We start from the raw sequence: 14,995 nt of genomic DNA, 5'->3' as shown, positions 1-14,995 counted from the left end.
TTGATGTATTATACATATGAATTTGCACTTAAGCACTCTGTCATGGAATTCTATTCAGTATTGATCCAGAACAGATTCCAGCGTATAGTTAGCAGAGTGAAAACTTTAACACATTGCAGGATTCCCAAAAAATAGACCAGAGATAATTAATACACACACACACACACATTTTTATTAATTTTTTTTAACATATCATTTCCAACAGTCATTTAACATACATTCTTATCTTATACAATATTTTAGACTTCCGTCAACTACGTCTGAAGATTTTCCATTCTTTATCACTTAATCTGCATTTCTTAATTTCTCTATAACTTTTAATTGTCCTTAACTAATATTCTCTTCATAGTCTTCCTTGCAATATTTCGCATAATCCTCCTTACAAAACGTCTTGCAGTCCTACTAGCGTAATCTCTTTATTACAATTGCTTTTCAGATAGTTCAAATATTTACTCCAGTCCTTGAAGAATCTCTGGTCCCGCAGGTTTTTGAATCCTTACTTTCAGTTTATTTAATTCTGCGTAGTCCATTAATTTGATTTGCAACTCTTCTTTCATTGGTAATTCTTATTGTTTCCATTTTTGTGCCAATAATATTCTTGCTGCTGTTGTTGCATATAAAGACTATTTACAATTTTGTCTATTAATATCATCCCCTACAATGCCAAGTAAAAATGCTACTGGTTTTTTAATAAATGTATATTTCAACATCTTTTTCATCTTATTATATATCACTTCCCAGAAGTTTTTTTTTTACTTTCTTACATTCCCAACACATGTGGTAAAAAGTTCCTTCATTTTCTTTACATTTCCAAATGTTGGAGACAATTAATATTTCATCCAGCAGAGCTTTACTGCTACTGAAGGCAAATGTGCATAATGGTCACAAATCCAATACATTCAGGATTGGCTCTGTCCATAAGAAGTCCAGTTGCAGCAGATTTAACTTAAACTTACAATAACTTATAGTAAGTCTAAACCTTAACACTCTATACAAAATACCACATCAGAGAATAAGATAGAAAAGAAGTGAAACCCAGGCTCTGTCTGGCCTTATTATTATTATCAGCATGACCTTGACAGAAAGAGATAAAAGAACCAGTTTAAGTGAGCTATGCTCAGCTTCTCTGAAGGAATAACCTAAACATAATGAACCTTCTGCTTGCTTCTTTCACACAGAGAAGCTTCCAGAACCCTCTTAATTAATTAGAACAGGAAAGATCTTGTAATGGCTCTAGGGGTTGCTTGTGTGTAAATCAACACCACCCTTGGCTGGTTGCCTGAATGAACCCTTTCTGTCTGGACAGCCACGCACCCGTGGCTGTCTCCATAGCTGGCAGAATCCGTCAGTGGGCGTTTCTTGAACTTCTCCCAGCAAAGAAGCTCTTTGACGCCTAGTCTCTGCCTACTTTCCCTGCGCGGAAGCCTTCTGCGCTGGGAGGGTGTGGGAATTGGAGGACCCGTGCTCTCCCCACTGGTTCCCGGTGATGAGTCTTGGAGCCACATCGCCGATTCTCCCATCTGCCCCCCTTCTCCACTGGTGTTACGCTGATTTCCTTCCCCAGAAGATGTGCTGCTTCTCTCCCTCCCGGGACGCTCCCTGGAATCCCTCTGGAGCCCTCCCTCTCCCTCTGGCTCCGATGGCAGTTCCCTGACAAATCTCTACTCATCAGATCAATGCTTTTGGTACTATGAAATCAAACTGACACACTTTCCCCTCCTGCAGGTTGCAGCCACTTGTATTCTGAAGCATTATTACCTTTGACCATGGAGGCAGAACATAGCCTTCATGGCTAGTAGCCAACCACCCCTCTCAGATGATTTGTTTCATAGAATCATAGAATTGAAGAGATGGAAGGGATCTTGAGGGTCATCTGGTCCAACCCTCTGCAATGGTGTTTTGAGGTGATAGATGAATGACCTCTGTTCTGGAGCGTTCTGGCTGGGAAAAAAGAAGAAGCCCTGACTATTCCTAGTAGTATTAACAAATGTTAAAAAACAATGCCATAGTATTACGTGACTTCCAAACATCTCATCTGGTCCTCCAGCCTTCCTTACTGTGCATGTTTGTGTCAGAAGGTCACCATCACCTTTTGGGGGGTCTCCTCTGGGGAAGGGCGCAGGAGAGCCCTCTTGAGCTTGCATCGCAGAAGCATCATCTACAGAGCAGAACATGAGACCTGCTGTTCATCTCACGGCACTGGCCAACCTCTGCCTCTCAAGAGGAGCAAGGGAGAGGCAGACACACATTTGGCAGTTAGCCTCAATCCCAGGTAATTAAGAGGATTAACAAAGATGGTTCTACCTTTCTCCTTTTCCAACCTTTTCTTCTTCCATATCATTATCAGACATACAGAAGCTCCAACAGCACAGATGGGAAGCGACAGGAACCACCAGTACTTTTGTTGTCCACCTGCAACAAGCAATAAGAGGCTCTTGAAATGAACTGCAATAACAGCCACCAAATGGACCTCCTCTATGTGACTAAGAGAAACAGAACAAATACTCTATTTACACAAATTGAATGAGCCATCAAAACTATTGCACACCTCCATTTTCAAAACCTTGAAACCCAAATAGTATTTGCTTGCAAGTGTAAATGTACTATCAAATCTAATGTGCACCCTAATTTTTGTGACTTAATTTGGCAAAAAAAGAGATGTGCATTAAAAAGTTAAAGGACCCCTGGCAGTTAAGTCCAGCCGCAGACGACTCTGGGGTTGCGACGTTCATCTCACTTTACAGGCCAAGGGAGCCAACATTTGTCCACAGACAGTTTTTCTGAGTCATGTGGCCAGCATGATTAAGCTGCTTCTGTTGAACCAGGAAACACCGTTTACTTTCCTGCCGGAGTGGTACCTATTTATCTACTTGCACTTTGATGTGCTTTCGAACTGCTAGGTTAACAGGAGCTGGGACTGAACAACGGGAGCTCACCCTGTCACGGGGATTTGAACCGCCGACCTTCTGATCAGCAAGCCTAGGCTCTGTGGTTTACACCACAGCGCCACCCATGCCCCCAAGATGTGCATTACATTTGAGTAAATACCATAAGAAAGAAGAAGGTCTTGTTCCATTACTGTTGCCCTAAGTTGCCTCTCCTGGACGACTTTATATTATTCTCCACTCTTGTTATTATTTCTATTATTTATTGGTAGATTTATAAACAAAAGACTGCCAAAGTGGCAGACAATAAAATAAGATAAGATATTTCTTTCTTCTTCTTTGGCAATCATTCATAGCCAAGTAAGATTGTCTTCCATAAACACGGTTTTAACAATGAGTCCGTAAGTGACTGTGGAGGCCAATTCTGGACCCACACATCCTTCCACAGTGGGGACATTGGTTCTTGGGCAGGAGTTGATCACGGTGTGGATTTGCCAAGCATGCCTCCCTCTTAGCACGTTTCTCCCTTTTGTCCTGAGTTCGAGAATCTTCAAAGCCCATTACACCTTTGCTAAAGGCTGTTCTCCAACTGGAGTGCTCGCAGGCCAGTGTTTCCCAGTTGTTGGTGTAATGTACAAAAGATCACATACTCAGGAAAAGAAAGGAGATAAAACCATTTCTAACATTGGACTGTTCTTATTCTATAAAGCGACAGTGTCCCTTTCCCACATCTTATTTTGAAGATGATTTTTCAATTGTCTGTACATTTATGTGAACACTTTTTTATTTTGAGAGCATCATGGAGAAGTGCAAATTCTGAAGGATAGGTGTCTTTTGGTTATCGTATGGGTTTGGGAAGCAAACCAAATGCATCTGTCCTCAGAGACTCCACTCTAAGCATCCCTAAATCTGGGTCCAAACCCATCATTTATAATTTGGAGACATAAACTTACATGGTGCTTTTGCTCGCCTTCACCGCAGCAGGAATAGCAAGCAAAGCACCTGAGTCCTGCTGGGGATTCTGGGAGTCCCATTGCAGGGAGGAGATGCTCAAAGAATGGCATGGTTCTTCAGATACCATTGCTGCTTTCATTTTTGTGGGTCCCAGGGCAGTTTCTCAGCCTAGGAATCAAAGAGGAAATCAAAGCAGCAGGATATCTTAGTTGGTAGAGCATGAGACTCTTAATCTCAGGAGCAGCAACTCATAGGGTCAAGCATAGTCTGCAGGCAGAGCTGTGTTGACCCAAACCTGCTAACAAGCTTGCAAGGAAGGAGGAGTGTTTGCTTATACAATCCCTATCTTGAGGGACTGCCTGAATATTCACCACTCCAAGCAGAACCAGTGGGTTATGAAAGGGATGATACATTTCTTACCTTCCCCACTTGCACAGATTTTGAGCAAGTCAAATGAGGCACGGTTTCGATCAACAGGATTGCTGACCAGACAAGTGAAAGTGGAGTCAGAAGAGCTTTTTCGCCAGGAGATGTGGAGATTCCTTCCATTGTCAGAAAGCCAGTACTTATCCAAACCTCCTACTAAGACCCTGGGGGGATCCCCTCTTTTCCAGGAGATAGTGTACCCCTCCTTTACAGGTGCCTGGCACTGTAAGGACACAGTGCAGCCTTCTGGAGTCTTGGATTGTACTCTATGTTGTACCAATGGTCTTGGCACTGGCTCTGTTTTAACAGAAATGAAAGTGATTAAGTGTCAGGGATGTGGCTGAATCGAATGCCTAGCAAGAGTCTGGCTCTGGAGATGAAGAAATGCCAGTACAGAGGGAGCCAGAGCCTGACTCTGGAGACGAGGGGTTGCAGCCACAGACAGAGCAGGAGTGGGTTAGTTCGGCACCACTTCATCAAGAATTCCCATAACTCGCAGGCAGAGGGAGGGGAGGAGATAGATGACATTGAGGGGGTTGCCATGCAACCAGGAGGCAAGCAACGTTTAGAGGGATCTTTGTTTTATAGTGAGGGGAAAGTTCACCCACCTCTTCCCCAAACGAGAAGAGCTGGAAATATTAAAATGCAACAGAAGTACAAGGGAGGAAGGACTGGACTTTGGCACCCTTCATGTTGCATTAGGGCGGAGACTCAGAGTGACCAAATCGTAGCAAAGAGTGGCAGGCCTGGAGCCATGCTCAGCATGTTAATTGTAAATAAATGTATCATAAAACTGCCAGAGACTCATGAATTCTTATCGGGGCTTCCTTACCTGCCTGTGATCATTACATTAGGAGTTCGTGCCCCACATGCCTTTCGGTAACTGTAGGGCAGGGTTGGGGACCTTTGGGCCCAGAGACCAAATATGTCCCTCCAAGCATCTCTATCTGGCTCTCAGGACTTTCTCCCAGAGTCCTATCCCAGAGCCGCATATCTTTCCCAGACATACTCCCCTCATGGCCTTGATTCACTCCCTTCTTGAGTTCTTTGGTCTGGCTGAAAAGTATTATTGAATCTTGATGATGCTCCTTGCTTCCTGGATGGAGGATGGGGGTTGCACACATGTGAAGAAACGAGCATATTGTAGAACAGTAACGTTCAGATTCAATGTTCCACATGTTAGTTTCTGTTTGCCACTGTGTAGTCGGAGGGCAATTTTGGAAGATGAGCTTTATCAGCTCGGGCGAACGGAGATTCCAACACCACACACTTATTTCCTCTGATTTTGTGCCCCAGTGCCATGTGGCCCCTGGAATGTTGCCTAGGTGAGAATGTGGCTGTGATGGCCTGGGAATCGGATTCAGAGGCTGAACCTGAGGATTCCCAGCCTGCACAGGAGTCCCCACCTCCAGAGCCGGCTGAGCCAGGGCTGGGGCTTGAGCCTGAAGGGTCCTCACCTGTGCCAGATCTTCAGGAGCAGACACCAGCTGAATCCGCTCTGGCTCCAGAGGTGATCGAGGACCCATTGCCTGCAGGTGTTCCACTCTCAGCCCTGTCAGGGGAAGGTGAGGCTGCCTCTGGGTCCAGTAACCCTCCAGCCTCTCCTGAGCTGCAGAGGCTCAGGGCAGAGAGGCGGAGGGAACTAAGTTCCCACAGGAGGAGTGCTCACCTTAAGGCCAGGAGAGGCGAGTCACCTGTAGGCTAGGACCGCCCTAGGCCTCAGAGGAGATAAAGGCCAGTCAGCCCAGTCCCAGGTTGCAGGAGCAACATTGTTGGAAACCTGTTTCTGCCAGCACCCTGATCTGCTCTTCCGGAGTTCCTGACCATGCCTGGCTCCTTGCCTTGGACCCCGCTTCACCCTTGACGGACAGCCTCCAGACCCTCAACCCAGGACCGGACTCAGACCACACCACACAGTACCCCCCCCCCCGGGACCAGCACAGTGGCCCTCAGGTTGAAAAAGGTTCCTCATCATATTTCATGATCTTCCCATTCTATGTTCAGCTCCACTACAAACTGACAAAGATGGTGAAATCATTACTTGCCATAAACAGTGAGGATGAAGTGGTGTTCTTGGAACTGCGCAGCGTTAAGCCAGGTACGAGCTTCATAGAGCCCACCATTCTCCATTGTCAGGTTCTCGATCCTCAGCGTGGTCTCATCAACCATTGCCAAGTTCTTGATCCTCAATGCAAAGGCATCACCAGTTTCCATCTGTTGTTCATACATACTCCTGAGATTTGACTGATCCAGTTTTCCATCCCTGAACTCACCAAGCAGGTATGGATCCCCAGATGTGGGGTGGAAGGCCCATTCAATTTTGACAATTTTTTTGGCTTGGGGTGTATTTAAAGGAAGGAATACTGATCCTCCCAGGATCCCATTCACGTGATAGGTCGGATTCTCTGTTGCTTGACTCAAAGTGCCTATTGGGGCAGGGAAGGAGGGGAAAGATGAACAAGGACATGGGTTAGCACCAATCACTCCTCACTCTCACCACCACCATTGTCTGAGCCAGAGGAAGAGCTGAGTGAGCTACAATGGTAATGAAATCGGTGGAGAGGCGGAGTAGGAGTTACGCTATTGGTTTCTTTGGTTCTTGTTTTTATTATGCATTTTGTGTTCTTAACTTGTATTTTTATGCTGTGTTTTTTTCATGGAATTCTACTCAATATTGATCCAGAGTAGATTCCAATGTATAGTTAGCAGAGCAACAACTTAAATATGTTGCAGGATTCCCAAAAAATAGACCAGAGGCAATTATTATTTCACCCAGCAGAGCTTTGCTGGTACCAAAGGCAAATGAGCATAATGGTCACAAATCCAAAACATTCAGGATTGGCACTGTCCATAAGAAATCCAATTGCAGCAGACTTAAACTTACAATTATTTATAATAAGTCTAAACCTTAACACTAAGCATACTTGGTACAGAACATCACACCAGAAGGAAAAGAGATAGAAAGAGAAACAGTGGCTCCTTTTATAATCAGCAAGACCTTGACAGAAAGAGACAAGAGAACTACAGTAGTTCAAACCAGCTGTACTGTAACCCAAACATCCAGAACCTTCTGCTTGTTTCTTTGACAAAGAGAAGCTTCCATAACCCTCTTGAATTAATCAGAATAGGAAAGATCTCTACATATCAGATCCATACTTTCTGCACTAAAAATGCAAACTGACCGTTTTGCCCTGAGGTCTTCAGATGAAGGGGAGTATACTACTACTACTACTACTACTACTACTACTACTACTATTATTATTATGAGGCCCCATGCTGGTATATGCACTCTCAGCAGAAGCCCAAATATCCTGTTTCCACCAGGTCCAGACTGGCAAGAATCCACAGCAAAGGCCACAAGCACAAAGTTCAGATAAGGAGGAACAGGCAAGGTTGAGAGTAGCCCACAGTCTGGTTGAAGTGAAGCAAGTGAGGCAAAGGCACAGACAAGTTGTACTGCAAGATCTGGCCACACCGAGGCAACAGTTCAGGCAAGAACATAGGCAAAGGCACAGCTAAGAGGCTAAGTGGCATGGCCACAGGGAGGCAGTGCAGGAAAAGATCAGGGTTGGAAGGGAAGAGTCTTTTCAGCAGCTCTCTCTGCCGCCTCTTGAGGATTTTATGGCAGAGTTGCCAGAACTCCCATCCAGGCACTCCTGAGGCCCTCCTCATAAATAGCCCTTTACTCAAAAGGAGCCCTGCTCTGCAGCCAAGCACTCCAAGGCATGCAGAAGAGGGGGGCGGGACACCTTTTTGTTATTCCCTTCCAGGACTGTCCTGCCTCTCTGGAGTCTGAGTCAGATTAGTCCCTTCTACTGATTGTGATGATCTTATTCTGCCTCTTAAGATTCCCTCACTCCCAGGGGCTTAGGGGCTGTTCTGCCTCCTCTTCCTTGTTTCTTCTTTGACGGTCCCAGGTCCTGCTTGAACATTGTTCTCAGATATTCCCGAGTGCTAGAAATTTCTGGGGGCTCCAGAACATCCTCATCCACATGCTTCTTGGAAGAAGGGTTGTTATGTTGAGCTCGTATTTTGCACAATTTGTATACGGTTTCTGTTTGATAATGTGTGGTTTGCTATGCCTAATAAAATAGTATTATATTTAACAAGGGTTGTCTAGTATCCACAGGACACCGAATATGCTGATGTTGAGGAGCTCATTCCAGGCATCATGTCCAATGACTCGCGAGAACTTAAAATAGATTCATAGACTCGTAGAATTGGACTCATCTAGTCCAACTCCTTGCAATGCAGGAATCTCAGCTAAAGAATCCCTGGCAGATGGCCACCCAACATCTGCTTTAAAATCTTAAATGAAGCAGAGTCCACAACTGTCACAGAGTTCTCCCTAATGTTTAGTTGGTACAAACTGGCTTCTAATTTGAAGCCTACATCCAAAGGCAATGTGTCCTTGTCCACAGCTCCCTTTTTAATTTGGACAAATGAGCACAATCTGAGGGAAGTTCAGTAGCGATTAGGCGTCACAGCACACTCTAAAAGTTGTTCCCAACAATGTGAGGAAGGGGATGCAGGATCTCTTCAAGAGCACAGCTTTGCGGGGAGGGGTTCAGGCGCAGAGAGGGTTTTATCAGTGAGCCATGCTTTGCAATTCCATGCAAATAAGCAACAGGGAACCAGTAACGAACTCTATCATTGTCAATTATTTAAGCCTTCAGAACAAAACAGAATTACAACATTTCTGTGTACAGTGGTACCTTGGGTTACATACGCTTCAGGTTACATACGCTTCAGGTTACAGACTCCGCTAACCCAGAAATAGTACCTCGGTTTAAGAACTTTGCTTCAGGATGCGAACAGAAATCGTGCAGCAGCTGCGGCGCAGCAGCAGCAGGAGACCCCATTGGCTAAAGTGGTGCTTCAGGTTAAGAACAGTTTCAGGTCAAGAACGGACCTTTGGAATGAATTAAGTACTTAACCCGGGGTACCACTGTATTGAGAGGCTTGAGGGCTGTACTGAAGGACTTACCAAAGGAAGAGTAGATTAACAGCTTGAATACGAGAAGGATCTTGAGGCTTCTGCAAGTGTCTTCATTAACTTTTCTGTCTGATTGTGGAGGGAGACGCAGGTATGTCTGCTGATGAGGCAAAAGCAGAGTTGATCTTCTCAGCTTGCAGACTGATATCTGGCCTCTGACATCCCAGCAACAACACAAAGCAGACATTGGTAATGTCAACAATAAGCAGCTACAATTATTTTTAGTTCTCTCTGAGAGTGATTCTTGCCTGTTCCTGTCTTCTTGCATGTTTCTGTGCACTCTGGCTTCTGTCCCAGTGTTTTTGTTGTGCCGGTAGCGGCTTAGTCCTGCTGGCCACATGACCTGGAAAGCTGTTTCTGGACAAACGCCAGCTCCTTCGGCCTGAAAGTGAGATGAGTGCCGCAACCCCATAGTCACCTTTGATGGACTTAACCATCCAGGGGTCCTTTACCTTTTTTACCTTCAGTTCTCTCTAAGAGTGATTGTTACTCTGCTGTTACCATTTTTTAAAATGTTGGCACCAGATTTATAAGCTGGCCAGAAACACACCAACACACACCCACATACCCCTTGAGGGATAGGATATCCCTTGCCAGGCTCAAATTTCTCAATGGTATTTTTACTCTCTGCCTGTGGAATTTTAGTTATTTTTTTATTTTGGAACAACATTTCTAAGCCAACCTACTTCGCTGTGCTATATCCTCTCTCTGTCATTGATCTTCTTTCCTTTTTTTATGTTGGAACAACATTTCTGAGCCGACCAAGAAAAGTGTTTTGTCTGGAAGGCTGACAGGCATTTAAATGGCATCAAATGCAGGAGGATTGATATAAGAGAAAATCTGAAGTCTGAATGAAAAATGTGTGTAATAAATTGATACTTAACATATAAGACAGATTTGCTTCCCCAAACTGCAGTGAAATTCTGACAGCTATACATTGGCATCTACTGCATCGACAGTGAATATCAACCAATTCACAAATGTCAAACCACCTCACTCATTCATTGAACACCAAGGACTCATTCACAAATGACTGTCAAATGGTGTTCCCCTCGACTTTATTGTATGTACCTCACATGGAATTTACTTGGTGTAAATAAGCCCAAGAAAGCTGAGATATATAGACAATAAGGTTTATTACTTAGACAAGAAACTATGTGACACTATGTGACATCTGTACATGGTAGACCCAGGCCTCTTTTCAGCACTTACTTTCTCACATTCCTGAAGTATGAGTCCCCTGAGGATTCCTGTGAAAGACAATGGCAGGTGATTGCTAGCATGTTTACCTTTACCTTACCTGTTTATCCATTTATATTAGGAGAAGTAAGGTGAGGACCAGAAGGAAGGTGCTTGAGGTGACAGTCAGGGACTGGACTGAAGGGAACGAGATTGAGGAGGAGGAGGAATGGTGGAGGTCACCACCCCCCTTCTCCCGAAGCCTCCAGAGGAGAGGAAGGCAGTAATGAATTGGTTGAGGAAGGTCACAGCTCAGAGACAGGCAAACAGAAGGTAGGAGCTGGGAGGAGAGCAGCCTGGAGAATATTTCTGACCCACCTTCTCCAAGAACTCAACGTTCATTGAGGGTGCAAGAACAAAGGACTCAGAGACAATTGGCCCCTGGAAGCCACTGTAAGGGGAAGTGTTGTTGCTAGGAATGGAGGCGGGAGGAGAGGAGTTCTCTCTGAGAGTGATTCTTGGTCTTTCCTCTCTTCTTGCACATTTCTGTGTGCTCTGGCTTCTGTCACAGACTTTCTGTTTCGCCAGAAGTGGTTTACTTCTTCTGACCACATGACCCGGAAAGCTGTCTCTGGACAAACGCCGGCTCCCTCGGCCTGAAAGAGAGATGAGTGCTGCAACCCCATAGTCACCTCTGACTGGACTTAACCATCCAGGGGTCCTTTACATTTACCTTTTTTTTTACCTTTAGTTCTCTCCAAGAGTGATTCTTACTCTGCCATTACCATTTTTAAAAATGTTGTCACCACATTTATAAGCTGGCCAGAAAAAAACACCCCTCTCCCATGAGGGATAGGATACCCCTTGCCAGGCTCAAATTTCTCAATGGTATTTTTACTCTCTGCCTGTCACATTTTAGTTATTTTTAGTGCTGTTGCTTGGAAGGGAGGCGGGAGGAACTCATGTGGAGCAATGCCATTATGTGGAATGGGCTGGATTTCTTTGTCTCCCACCTTGATGTTTGAATAATTTTTATTTAATTTTATTGAATAAACTCACTTTATGTAAAGACTCTCTATGTTTTTCCTTGCTCCCACAGGGTGGGGGTGGGGAATAGAATTCCCTGAACCTGACACAGTAAGAAGACCATCCATACCTGCCTCTCCTTTTGCCTCCCTGTATTAACACCCGAGGAGGTGTCAATGACTTACTTGTGACCTATGAACTTACCTTAAAAAGCAGAAGAACATGAGAAGAGCCTGCTGGATTCGGCCAAAGACCCATCCAGTCTAGCACATTTAATAAGGTGAACCTATCTAATTCACTTAGACAGCATCTTAAAAAGCAGAGACATCACCTTGCCAACAAAGGTCTGTATAGTTCAAGCTCTGGTTTTCCCAGTAGTGATGTATGGAAGTGAGAGCTGGACCATAAGGAAGGCTGATCGCCGAAGAATGGATGCTTTTGAATTCTGGTGCTGGAGGAGACTCTGGAGAGTCCCATGGACTGCAAGAAGATCCAACCTCTCCACTCTGAAGGAAATCAGCCCTGAGTGCTCACTGGAAGGACAGATCCTGAAGCTGAGGCTCCAAGACTTTGGCCACCTCATGAGAAGAGAAGACTCCCGGGAAAAGACCCTGATGTTGGGAAAGATGGAGGGCACAAGGAGAAGGGGATGACAGAGGACGAGATGGTGGGACAGTGTTCTCGAAGCTACCAGCATGAGTTTGACCAAACTGCGGGAGGCAGTGGAAGACAGGAATGCCTGGCATGCTCTGGTCCAGGGGGTCACGAAGAGGTGGACATGATTAAATGACTAAACAACAACATGAACTTACCTGTCACTCTATCCGATGTACCTCCTTTTAATGATGTATTTCTGGTGTATGACTTATGCTCCTGTCGGGCAGATCACGTGGAGATAGTACAACATTCTGATTTTCCTTTGTTCTGGATTCTCCTCCCTCCTGTGTGCTGAGTGGGGACCCTGTTGCAATACTTTCCCCTTTTCAAATAATAAAAACCAGTCTTACTAGCCACTTTGCTCTTGTACTCTGGTTGGCCTCTGTTTCTTTCCCTCCAACCGATAGAGACCTTTCAAAGGACTTTACAGGCCTCTGGAAACCTCATACAGGAGCTAGAGGATTTTCTTAAAACAGACTAACCACAAAACAGTATTTTAAAAAGGAGATATGCTTTACTTATTTTGTTAAAATCAACAAACTTTTTCTCCGAGATGTTTATTGTTTACTTCTACAATGACTACCAGTCTTTAACAGCAGCTACCTGTGAAATGCGGGATGCAGGTGGCACTTTGGGTTAAACCACAGAGCCTAGGGCTTGCCGATCAGAAGGTTGGCGGTTCGAATCCCCGCGACTGGGTGAGCTCCCGTTGCTCAGTCCCTGCTCCTGCCAACCTAGCAGTTCGAAAGCACGTCAAAGTGCAAGTAGATAAATAGGTACCGCTCTGGCGGGAAGGTAAATGGCGTTTCCATGCGCTGCTCTGGTTCGCCAGAAGCGGCTTAGTCATGCTGGCCACATGACCCGGAAACTGTACACCGGCTCCCTCGGCCAGTAAAGCAAGATGAGCGCCACAACCCCAGAGTCGGCCACGACTGGACCTAATGGTCAGGGGTCGCTTTACCTGTGAAATGCAGCTACTCTTTGTAATTTGGGTTTTTGTGAGGCACTTCTCCAATCACTACATGTGTACAAAAATGTAAGTATTAGGAGAAACTTTGTGTAAGAAAGCATACGCTAGTGAAAATGGCACTCCAAAGGGAGGGCACAGAGGCAGCAGCCCCTCTCCCACTCTCTGACCTTCTAGCATATGGAGGTTCCACATAGGTAAAAATATAATATAATTGCACATTGTATTAACATTATTTTTAAAATATATTAGTGGCCATGTGATAATTTTAGCTTATAAATTGTATTGTTTAATGTCTTAACTTGTATATTAAGGTACTTTTATAGCTCTGTTTAGAGTAAGTAATGTCTTGATACTATAAATGTTTTAAGTTTTTTGTATCAATCTAGTATATTTTCTTTTAATTGTTGAATGATTCTGTGTACATTGCGGCAGCCTTTGGCTATGTGCAATAAAACTGACCGACTGACTGACACATAGGTAAAAGTAAAAAAAAAAACCTGGACAGTTAAGGCCAGTCAAAGGTGACTATGGGGTTGCAGCACTCATCTCACTTTCAGGCCGAGGAAGCTGACGCGTGTCCACAGAGAGTTTTTCGGGTCATGTAGCCAGAAAGGCTGAATCACTGCTGGTGCAACAGGACACCATGATATGCCAGAGCACATGGAAATGCCGTTCATTTCCATATACGTATTGCCATCAGCCCTTTGACAGCAGCCCTCTCAGTTCAGTGCGCAGTGCGGGGGTATCAGTTGTGTCGCCCTAAATCCAGCCCTGCCCCCAACCCACCAGGAAGGAGGGAATGGAGGGCTGGACAAGAGTGGCAAAGACCTAATGGTGCTGGTGGTGAATTGGGGTATGTGTGTGCTCCTCGTTGTCTCCAGTGTGTGCAGGTCAAGGGTGTGACTGGCGGCTTGAGAAGGGGGATCAGTGGGGTGGGGAGGTGCAACAGAGGTCTGGGGTAATTATAGGTAGACTTCGGCTGTGCAGAAAACCCCGCCTAGTGGGTAAGAGCAAACTCAGCTTCCTGTTTTTCGATTGGCGAGATGGAGATTTTTTAAAAGAACATCTGGATTTTTAATATCCACATCCAAACACACACACACACACACACCAATAAGGAAGGAGGACCTCAGATCTGTGACTTTCTGCCTCTTCCCTCCACCCCCTCCAGGATGGACTAGGAGAAGGATAGTCCAGATTGTGACTGTGCTGGAGGGGTGAGAGGTGGCAGCGATTATTTTGAAATCACTTTGACTCCTGTTCTGTGTACTCAGATCTTATCTGGCAGGATTTCGGGGGTCAGAATCTCATACACACACATCAGGATTCTGGGTTCTCCTGCAATTCCTCTGCCTGGTTCCATGTAACCTCACTTCTCACAGTGAGAGAACTGCCATAAGGCCCATGGAGGTAGACCTCAGTGTCCAGGCAGAACGATGGGGGTGGAGACGCTCCTTCAGGTATACTGGACCGAAGCCATTTAGGGCTTTAAAGGTCAGCACCAACACTTTGAATTGTGCTTAGAAACGTACTGGGAGCCAATGTAGGTCTTTCAGGACCGGTCTTATATGGTCTTGGTGGCCGCTCCCAGTCACCAGTCTAGCTGCCACATTCTGGGTTAATTGTAGTTTCTGGGTCACCTTCAAAGGTAGTCACATGTAGAAGGCATTGCAGTAGTCCAAGCGGGAGATAACCAGAGCATGTACCACTCTGGTGAGACAGTCTGCGGGCAGATAGGGTCTCAGCTTGCATACCAGATGGAGCTGGTAGACATCTGCCCTGGACACAGAATTGACCTTCACCTCCATGGACTGCTGTGAGTCCAAAATGACTCCCAGGCTGCGCACCTGGTCCTTCAGGGGCACAGTTACCCATTCAGGACCAGGGAGTCCTCTATACCTG

At 45.3% G+C, this 14,995-nt stretch overlaps 1 protein-coding gene across 1 annotated transcript in view; it reads right to left on the bottom strand.

The window, feature by feature from the left end:
* Positions 1-9,511, bottom strand: part of LOC114587100 (T-lymphocyte surface antigen Ly-9-like) — a 32,157-nt gene extending 22,646 nt beyond the window's left edge. The window contains exons 1-3 of the mRNA XM_077920267.1: positions 9,253-9,511; positions 6,311-6,691; positions 4,260-4,562 (exon numbers count right to left, since the gene is read on the bottom strand). Coding sequence (XP_077776393.1) covers positions 4,260-4,562; positions 6,311-6,691; positions 9,253-9,448 — 880 coding nt within the window. The 5' untranslated portion in view covers positions 9,449-9,511. The remainder of the gene's footprint in view (positions 1-4,259; positions 4,563-6,310; positions 6,692-9,252) is intronic.
* Positions 9,512-14,995: the final 5,484 nt, after the last annotated feature.

This window comes from Podarcis muralis, chromosome 16 (genome assembly GCF_964188315.1).
Source record: "Podarcis muralis chromosome 16, rPodMur119.hap1.1, whole genome shotgun sequence".
Taxonomy (NCBI): Eukaryota; Metazoa; Chordata; class Lepidosauria; order Squamata; family Lacertidae; genus Podarcis; species Podarcis muralis.
The sequence above is the reverse complement of the archived record's forward strand: the minus strand, read 5'-3'. Positions and strand labels throughout refer to the sequence as shown.